This window comes from Pterocles gutturalis, unplaced genomic scaffold, assembly GCF_000699245.1.
Source record: "Pterocles gutturalis isolate BGI_N339 unplaced genomic scaffold, ASM69924v1 scaffold2994, whole genome shotgun sequence".
Lineage (NCBI taxonomy): Eukaryota > Metazoa > Chordata > Aves > Pterocliformes > Pteroclidae > Pterocles > Pterocles gutturalis.
Window position 1 is genome coordinate 1 of NW_010135433.1, and position 10,021 is coordinate 10,021.

The window sequence follows — 10,021 nt, forward strand, 5'->3', positions numbered from 1 at the left end:
TGGGGAGGAGGAGGAGAGGCCTGGGCCGCTCCCGGGGCTGGTGCGGGTCCCGCTGTGAGCGGGAGATGGGGGCTGCAGGGGCGGGCAGAGCTGCCTTACCGAAAGCGGGAGCTGCTCAATGAAATGTCCCCGAAGGAGGTGCTGAAGGCTCGGTGCTAAACCAGGGCTGGGGTCTGGAAAGCTGGAACAGAACGGGATGGTACCCAGAGCTGTGCTGAAATCACTCTGCCCACCGATTTGCTGGAGTGCTAAGGGAGAGTGAGATCCCAGGGATGAACGGGGAGCAGGAAACTCTGAGGGGCAGTGGTTGTGAGCAGTCTGGTGAGTGAGCTTAGCGGTGAAAGGGAGGTGGTGTGACAGCGGGAGAGGAAACGTGAGTTTTGGATGAAGGCTTTTAAACATGCTTCAGGCTTGTTTATATTAAGAAGTAAGGGCTAGAAAGAGCAAGGCCAGCATAAGCTGAGAAATCAACAAGGTTAATGTTTTTTCTCTTTAAAAATATGATATGTTTCTTGCCCTAGTACTACTTCAAACTGTTTTTCCAGGAACTGCAATAGTTTGTTATTGGTACTCAAATGCATTGTAAATACAGTGTCTGCTCTTTGCAGGTATGCCCTCGAGGTCAAAGAACTGATGACAACAAAATCTGCCGGGAATGTGTGGGATCTCCGGACCGCTATGACTGGCTGTACCTTGGCTTCATGGCCATGCTTCCCCTGGTCTTACACTGGTTCTTTATTGAATGGTATTCAGGAAAAAAGAGGTTCGTGTGCCCCTTCTTCAGATGAGTTATTTAAAAATGGAAATCTCATATCCATGAGTGATCGATCAATCTGAGATGCCGAATGGAACTGTCCAGCAGTTCATGCTGTTGGTTGAGCTCATACGGTAGCACATAAACTTTGGGCAGCTGGAGGGGGTTTTGTTTACAAGTGTAAAAGTCCTGCAGGTCCTTCTTGCCAGTCACTACCCTCAGGACATGGTCTGTGTCTCTTTAATGTGGTGGTGCCCAGTCCGTCTGGCAGTTTGGACCGGATTGGGTTTCCCAGTAGTGGGCAGGAGCAGCGCATTGTGTCACCCCCTCTCTCCTGGGATAGACCTGCCACCTTTAGAGGCCCTGATCAGTGGTGCTGCACACATGCAACGAGAGAATGGATTTGAGTTTTCTCGTTAGTATGCTGGGTTTTGGTCCTGGTAGCATGCCTGATGTAACCTGTACATCGGCATGGTGCATCAAGGAAGTGCTGTAAAAAGGGTGTTTAAAACCACAGCTGCATGTGGCCATTAGGTGCTAGACTGTAACTTGTAATAAGTAATGACTCTGGAGTGTACTAAACACTGAAAATATAGGGGACTGAGGGAGTTTAATATATGAATATGTACCATCTTTGACAAGGACTTGCAGCTTTGAAAAATTTCCTTGTATTATATGTAACAACATTATCCCTTCTATTGTATGTAACAGTGTTATCCCTTTTGAGATGTGTGGTGTCTTATTCTCACTGCTGCTTGCTTTGAAACTGCAACAGCATGAGTGTTGTCCCTCACCTGACAGGATGCTTATGCTACAGCAAGCTTTCATTTAAAAAGCTGGAATGTTGTTCAATCACACTTTACACCCTAAATCATCTGAGATGTGAGTTTTCACATTCGGCTTGAAATTAACTTTTTATTCAAGCAGAGTTGTCCTGTCCTGGGTCACGGTGAATATTAACTCTGCAGAAGGTTCTGTACTGCCTGGGCCTCCACTTTTCAGTCGGCGTTTAGATTTCCTGTAGTGTTAGCAAAATAGCAGTAAAGCTTTCTCTCTTTCCGCAGTTCCAGCGCATTGTTGCAGCACATCACCGCCTTGTTCGAGTGCAGCATTGCAGCAATTGTCACGCTGCTTGTCAGCGACCCCGTTGGCTCTCTGCATATCCGCTCCTGCAAGGTGAAGAAGCTTTCGGACTGGTACACAATGCTTTACAACCCAAGCCCCGACTACGTCACCACAGTGCACTGCACTCAGGAAGCAGTCTATCCCCTGTGAGTGTAAACCCTTTTGTACTCCTCACTGTCCCTTTTACACAAGCGTGTTTCTGTCCGTGCCTCTTCTCAAAGCTGCAGAAAGTGTTCAGATATAACTCAGACCAATGAGTATCGATCCCTGAAGTCTTTTCATGCATTGAGTTGTTTTGTGTGTTAAACACTTAGCAACACCTAATGTCTTTCTGAGTCACCAAAGAAGGTGGCATAGTCCAGGCTATTTAGCTATAAAGCGCAAGACTTCATTATTTTTTTCCCTTTGCTGCGTCTTGACTGTTTCCCCTAGGAAAAGTGAGCCCATTGTCCTGTGTTTACATCCTTTGATGGTAAATTCTTTAGATTTGCCTGACTCTAACCCCAAATTCTGTGGTTCTGAGTTGAGTCTGCAGGAAAAAAAGAACTGCACATTTTAAGGAATTTATCTTTTTTTTTTTTCTTTTCTCCTTCAGGTACACGATTGTGTTTATATATTATGCCTTCTGTCTTGTGTTAATGATGCTGCTTCGGCCTCTTCTCGTTAAGAAAATTGCCTGTGGTTTAGGAAAGTCTGATCGCTTTAAAAGCATTTATGCAGCGCTGTACTTCTTCCCAGTCCTCACCGTGCTTCAGGCTGTTGGAGGTGGCCTGCTCTGTGAGTTCTCTTCTAATAACACTAATAAACATACCTATAAACACACACTAACAAGTGATTTATGGGAGGGAGGGAAGGGACATGACACTCTTTTTGCTTTGAGAATAAGGATGTTGTTTAAGGCTATTGTGAGGAGTCTCAGCTGAAAAGATGACGCTGTTCATTAGTAGCCTTGTCCTAACCAGGCTCCTGACCAACACTGCTTTGCCAGTGCTGCTAGAGACTGTCCCTTTCCCAAAAAGGAAATAGAGTGGGGTATGAGAGGAAATTACTTCAGAGGGAGTTAATTCCACTTTCTGCTAAGGCAGAGTTTGTCCGAGTTCAGAGATGGATTAAAGTATAAGTCTGGGGAGTTCAGCTTGGGGAGTTCAGCTATATTTGGTTTAGCTTCCAGCATACAGGTGCCCCAAAATCCCCGCTCAGGCTGACTGCTGTTCTCATTATCTTCCTTTTTTAATTAGTGATTTAAGAATGCAGTAACTCCACCTAAAGATACTTGCATTGATTGCATTTGACAAAAGTTAAATTTGAAAACCCAAGATGGAAGTGTTGAACAGTTGTGCTTGGCTGACCCATACTGCTGTGCGCGTCTGAAGTGATGATAAGGGTGGGCTAGAGCAGCTTAGTTTACTTCACACCCATGGTTATATGTGGACAAACTCTCTCTGCTGAAATACATATAATGCATTCTTTTTCCTGCTAATGTGTTTGATGTTTGCCTTTAGATTATGCCTTCCCATACATCATGCTGGTGTTGTCTTTGGTGACACTGGCTGTGTACATGTCTGCTTCTGAAGTGGAGGTAAGGAAACATGTTTCCTACGTTAAAACTCATAGTATAAAATACTTGAATGAGCAGAGACCGCCTTGTCTCTTGCCTTTTCTCAGCAGTGTATCCTGTGTTTAAGCCTCCTGCTTTATGACTTCTCCTCTCAGCTAGAGGAAGCTCCTGCAAGATCTTGTGGTGCACTGAGAAACTGTGTGATGTGCTGGAAGGGCTCAAACCCAGGAGGCTTCATACAGTCTCTGTGCACCACCTCTAACATCTCTTAAACATCAGGTAACTAGGTAATGGGCTGAATGCTAACAGGATACTGTGTTTCTTTTGCAAGTCCTTCAAGGATCTTCTTGTCAGGAAGAAAAGGCTTGTTGTCCTCTTCAGCCACTGGTTACTTCATGCCTATGGCATCATCTCCATTTCCAAACTGGATAAGCTTGAGCAGGACTTGCCGTTGCTTGCCTTGGTACCTGCGCCTGCCCTCTTCTACTTACTGACAGCGAAATACACCGAGCCGTCACGCATACTCTCAGAAGGGGGAAATGGACATTAAAAAGAGCCTATGCCAACAACGCTGTCCTAATGATCTGGATTAAGCAATTATAGTGCTTGTTATGCCTTGGAAACTTCTGTTTTAAAAGAAGTTATTTATGTACAAGACTTCTAGTTGAGACACCTCTAAGTGAGACTGTATAATATTAAAAAGCTGCACTTTGTATTCTTTGTAAGTATCTGGTATAGATCAAAGGGAATGTCTTTGTATCTGTTTATCGCTGTGAATCTGTATAAAAAGCTTGTGACACATTCTAGTACAGCAGTGTGCTTGTATATTTTTATTTCCTCATACACGATTTTAGGTGTTATTTGCATAAAACAATAGAGCCTGAAAACAAATAAAGTTTGAATATAATATAGAGCTTGGTTTTCTCATCATGTACTCTAGCTTCTATCCCTCAGCAGTGGAAATAGCCTTTCATCTTCCTTCCATAAAAAATAAATACACTGAGCATCTCCTCCTTTATTCCTCATGATGCTTTAGTCTGATTGAGAGGAAGGAGGAGCGGAAATGTGTTGTAAAGTTCTCTACAAAGTATAGTTGACGCTCTTTGTACTTCATGTATGGAGACCTCTGCCTAGAGATGATTAAACAGTAGCAGCATTTTCTTATATCTTGACTATAAATTTCCATCTAAGATGGAAAAAAATCTAAAATGTAAAGATTTTCTTTTGCTGATAGCCTGCACCTTTTGTCAGCAACCCCCCTGGTGCAGGTAAGCCTGTGAAGTGTCTGGTAACTCCCTATGGGTGAAGCCACCTCTGCATCTTTCATCAGAGTCACCTTGGTGTCCTCATGGGAGAGCACTTCGTGCCTGTTTCATCTGTTTACCAGTGGTGCCAACAGCTCTTGCTGTGCAGCCACGGCTGTACCCAAACTACAGCAGCAGGAGTAAAAAAAAGAAAGGAACAGTTCTTTGTGCAATATCACCACCACGGTAATGGAACCTGCTGGAATGACTGAAGTACAAAACCAGCACAGATTTAATACAAAGAACCGGAGATTCCGTATCTCCTTAAAGCGAGATCATTACCTCTGCTCTACTGTCATCAAAATCTTTATGTGAACACTTTGGTAAGAATTGCTAAAACTTCTGAGGCTGTTCAGAAGTGGGGTTTTGGCCAACCTGAAGCCAAATATTAGCTGACAAAGACTCCAGTCTGGTTTCTGTGTTGTACAGGAAGATACCCAAAGCATATATCCCGCACATTACCCACCAGTAACTTGGTGCAGAAGGAGCTGCGGAGCAGTGCTGAAGGTCTGAACACAGATGAAGAGTAACAGGAGGATTTTCTCAAATTCTTCCTGCTGTATGGATCATGGGCTGTAGCAGTGGAAATAACTGTATATTTGAGTGTGACAGTAATGTCTTTTCGTTCTATTACCTATCAGCATTGCTAAGGACAAAGCCTGGCAGCAGCTCAGGGCCTTTCAGGGGTGTCACCTCGAGATGTCGCTCTCCTCTTTCCCCACAGACAGTTTGATGTCATTACATCTGATACGCCTTTCCTGATAGCTTTTTTTTTTCTGCAAAACGCCAGTTGGCTGGTTCACTGCTTCTAAAAACACAGTGTACAAACAAACTAGGTCTTGCACGCAGAAGTGAGGTTTTATTTAGGGATTAAGGAAGCAATTGATCGCCTTAAGGAAATCCAATAAATTCTGTCTATGCTGCTACATACAAAATGTAATCTGCAAACACATGAATCTAGAGGACAGTTCTAAAAGTATTAAGTTTTAAAACTTGTGTGTTAAAATACCATTGCCACAACTGACAGTCATAGTTATATTTTCTTTAAAAAATGTCCTAAATGCAATTTTCTGTCTACATTTGCACAGCTGTCACATCAGTACAGGATATGGATATGTATTGGGTTTAAAGTTGGCCTATATATTAAAAAAAAAAAAAAAGTAACAACTCCCAGGTAACATTAGCTGTAGTAAAGAGTGCATCTTTGCTAGGTCTAGAGAGTGTGTTAACTCTAAAGCCTGCAGAATGAGGGACTCTGTTACAAGCAGAGCTTACAGGAGTGCAGTGTACCCCACAGACCTCGCAGAGCATCCCCAAACACTGACCTTCCTGCTGGGCTCCAGTGCTTTAGCCCTCTGCAAAGCCTGGAGTCTAAAATACAAATTAATAAACTCTCTTTATCACCATCTCTCACGACCATTAAAAAAAAAAAAAAAAAAAATGCCAGCCAAAGAGTTAGGTAGACACCTGATGTTCAATGCTTTATGTTCACCATCCTCCCCCTCCCTGCCTGACTTCCTCCCAGGGACATTCCCTTCCTCTATAAGTTCACTCCTCTCCCTGGTTTCGCATTAGCCAGACCCCATGATTTCAAAGCAGCCTGTATGCCATAGCCTCTCAGCTTTTATATGTGTAAAAACCACATTCTGTAACAAGACAACGGTCATACCGTGACCAGACGCTCATTATAAGTGACACCTCTGAGAACCAAGTAAAGCATGTATCTACAGGACTGGAGTTGAAAGGAGGCCCTGAAGCAAGTGATCTGTATGTGCCCAGGGCCCCTGGGTAGTATCACTCCTCCCCGAGACAAGCATAGAGAATATTGTTCATTTAAATGGAGACAGCAGCACAAATTGCCCACATGTAAAATTCTAGAGAACATAAACATTAATTAACCAGATAGTCCTGCAGTGATGACCATGCAACCACGAGGTGCAGGAGTTGGGGGTCTGTTCGTTTTATTTATCCTTTCTGGAAAAGCAAACAGAACTCTGGACAGACCAGTGATGCTCAGAGTATTTTACAGCCCCCTCACTGTTACTATCACAAGCCTAAGAATGAATATATTCTGGGATTTAAAAACAAACAAACAAAACCCAGTGGAAAATAAAAAGTTTAGTGTATCTTTATCTTACAGCGATCATCCAGTCTAGATTTTTCAGCAAACAGAGAATCCAGTCCTTCCAGCTTATTTTGGAGCCTGCTATTGATACCACCAATCTTTTCCCCTCGCTGTTGAATTTTTGTTACTAGAGCTGTCACTGCCTTCAGTATTTCCTGCTCATTCTTCAAATATTCCTGTAATGACACAGAGTAGAATTTATTTTTTTTCTTAGAAAGAAAAAAGTCCTCATAAAATGTTAAGAAACTTGTTTATCTTGTTTGCCCACAGCTTGACTGGTCACCAGCCCTGCAGAAAGTTTTTCATTAACTAACCAATCCTTGCATTTAAAAAAAAAAAAAAAAAAGAAAAAAAAACCAAAGTTTACCTTTCTAATGGAATAACTGGTGAAAAAGTTTCTTGCATGATAGTTTGGTTTAATTCCTGTTCAATATGAAGGCCATCCCCAACAGGAAAAATATTATAAGGCTGATGAGCTGAACGTGGAGGAGCAAGAATGTTACTAGGTACAGGGAGCCTGCACAGGTTTAAGCACTGACCAGCAAAAGGAACAATACTGGGAAAAAATATTTCTACAGCCAGGACTTGTATACAGTGCTGGAAAACATGGGCTTAATACTTTGCCCCTGCATGACTTCAAACATTGCAGTGCCTTCTTTGCTATGTGGAATTTTATTTTTTACATGGTAAGGGAAATATATTTATGCAAACCAGTACAATGGAAAATTGAAATTCACCTTTTGAATAGAGCTCTCCTCTGACCATCCCTCCTGAAGAAGATCTGCAACAGAGTTAACAGTTAGAATGTGTTACATTGCCATGCCAAAAAAAAAAAAAAAAAAAAAAGACACAAGGACCAATAAATATATTTTTTTAAATGTCACTGTTTTGTTATTAAATAGTTATTAACTTATTACCATGGAGCACTGCTAGGTCATTCAGGATTTTGACTGTTGTTGACTTGTGGTTTTCTGCTTCAGCATTCATTGCCAAAATATCTTCTTGCATCTGCGCATTGGACTGTGAAAAAAATAATTATAGCAGAATACTTGCCACAATTTTTAACTTTTCTAAATAATGTCCAGCTGGTTTCACTGTTTCTAGAGCAATCTGGAAGAAGAAGCTGGGTTTTAGCTTATGGAAATGCAAAGGTTAATGTATTCCTCTGGCCATGCTTTCTTTCAATGACAGCATCCATTTTATCTTGCTGAACAAATTTTTACAGTTGCCAAAATCAACACCAGCCAGCTCTGCCTACGGTACCAAACAAAAGGGATGAGGATGCTGAGAACAGCCAGAGCAGCACAGGTTCTTGTGCAAACCGGGAAACTCTTCTTCCCTCTCTCCCCCAAAATAGGATGGACTCATTCACACTGGATCAGCTCGACCTGTACCCAGCTTGTCCTGTCCTAGGTTTGGCTGAAATGTGGCCCAGGTCCGGCACAATAAACAGCATTTCCTGGAGCAATTCAGGCATCAGAAAAATGATCAGAAATGATCACAGCCATCTATGATCAGAAAAATCACAGCTTCTCAGCTTCTGTTAGTGAACTGAACGGAAGGAGAGGGATGTTTGCAGTGGAACCAAGAGGTTTTTTTCTGCGAGAAGCCTTTGCTTCCATAAGGGTATAACCAGCCAGGGCTGCAGAGCAGCTGGTACCCAGCATCTGCAGTGCTGCTCACACAGATTCAGGCAGCTGCCCTTGCAGCAGCAGAGCTCTGTGCTTGCAGGCAGCAAAGAGTGCACAGGCTTCCGGTTGTCTCACAAATTCAGCTCACAAGGCTGCATGAATGTGGGTTTGGGTCTGGATTCTACATCTCACATTCATGGCAGCCCTCTTCATTTTCCTGCAATCCCCAACGGAATGCAGCAGACACACAATATTGATTATGCCTCAGGGAGATGCCTTGCCCTTGGATATTCCTCCTCGTTTCCTTCCTAAGCAAACACAGCCCCCCACACTCATTTAAAAGGTCAGGTTTGCCCTGTGCTGTTTATGTTTCATCATCTTTCCCGGCTATTTCTCTGTGAAATAAAAAATCAACAGCTTCACACAGAAAAGGCACACTGTCAAGCTTCGATGTACTCACTGATCGGAATCTGCGGTTCTCGATGTTCACAATGTCGAAATCTCATAGATGTCTCGTTCTAGCAGCTTCATGCTCTCTGTATGATGCTTCAGTTGGCCGACTGCAGCATCACGCTTGATCCGTAATTTGTTCCTCAGCTCCAGCTGTTAATAACAAACTCTTTGCTGCTAACTGATCCTTATATAGGATTTGTGCAATTAAATAAAGTAAAAAGAGTTTTTGTTATGCAGCGCCTTTCACTTAAAAATGTCAAAGTACCATCTGAGATGGGTATCTGTGCCCTCTTCCCAGCGAGGAGGAAGGGATACAGAAAGGGGAAGCAATTGCTCATTGTCCACAAGAAAGGGACCAGCTCTGACATGAAGTGACCTTCCTGCCGCAGGCTCACCCAATGACAGGGGCATCGCTTTTCGGTCACTGGAGGTGCAGGGGTACACAACTGGTTTGTTGTGCTAGAGGCAATTGCTGTGTTGATGTGGCTTCTGTGGAGTTCATTACAGAGATTTGCTCATTATCAGACCACTGGGACACGAATCCTGCCATCTGATCAGCCTCATGACAGAGCCCTGTGTGTGGTTTATTGACCTTGTCTTATGCTTTTCGGTAATTAAAGACACTTTAATTCTTCCTATTAACAGCAGAAGGTGTGACTGTGTTCCTCTTCCACTAAAAGCTTTGTTCTGGCAGAGAAGCAGAAAGGAAAAGCAATCAGAGTGTTCACCTGGGATGTACAGCCCAGCTGGAAGAAGCTCTGCCCGGGCTGCCTGATGCCCAGCAGCCCTTCGCAAATGGCCCCAGTACATACTGGGAATGGTTCTGTATGCACCATAGGAATGGCCAGTGCGGGCACAGCGGGTCTGACGTGCGCTGTGGCTACTGCACTCAGGCTGTGGCAGGTCTGGGGGTGGCTGCAAGGCAGAGCCACTGTGCGAGCTCTGCAGGGACACCACTGTGAGCTCTGCAGGGACACCACTGTGAGCTCTGCAGGGACACTGTGAGCTCTGCAGGGACACACTGGCTGGGAGCAGGAGATGCCCCACGCCTCAGACATTTTGAGCCGCTGC

The 10,021-nt window shown here is 43.6% G+C and overlaps 1 protein-coding gene and 1 pseudogene across 1 annotated transcript; one reads left to right on the forward strand and one right to left on the reverse strand.

Annotated features, from left to right (window-relative positions):
• Window positions 1-598: 598 nt before the first annotated feature.
• Window positions 599-4,248, forward strand: JKAMP (JNK1/MAPK8-associated membrane protein). Its single transcript, XM_010081869.1, has 5 exons — window positions 599-763; window positions 1,819-2,025; window positions 2,475-2,656; window positions 3,382-3,458; window positions 3,769-4,248. The coding sequence occupies exons 1-5, from the start codon at window positions 702-704 to the stop codon at window positions 3,985-3,987; spliced, it is 747 nt and encodes a 248-aa protein (XP_010080171.1). The 5' UTR covers window positions 599-701; the 3' UTR covers window positions 3,988-4,248.
• A 2,611-nt stretch (window positions 4,249-6,859) lies between these two features.
• The window catches only part of LOC104467901, a 25,162-nt pseudogene continuing 22,000 nt past the window's right edge, over window positions 6,860-10,021 (reverse strand).

Excerpts from the sequence above, each read along its gene's own strand:
- JKAMP (XM_010081869.1), top strand. The coding sequence starts at position 702 with ATGGCCATGCTTCCCCTGGTCTTACACTGGTTCTTTATTGAATGGTAT. Across the intron at positions 2,026-2,474 it reads CAGGAAGCAGTCTATCCCCT|GTACACGATTGTGTTTATAT; the intron begins GTGAGTGTAAAC and ends TTTCTCCTTCAG. Across the intron at positions 3,459-3,768 it reads TGTCTGCTTCTGAAGTGGAG|TCCTTCAAGGATCTTCTTGT; the intron begins GTAAGGAAACAT and ends TTCTTTTGCAAG.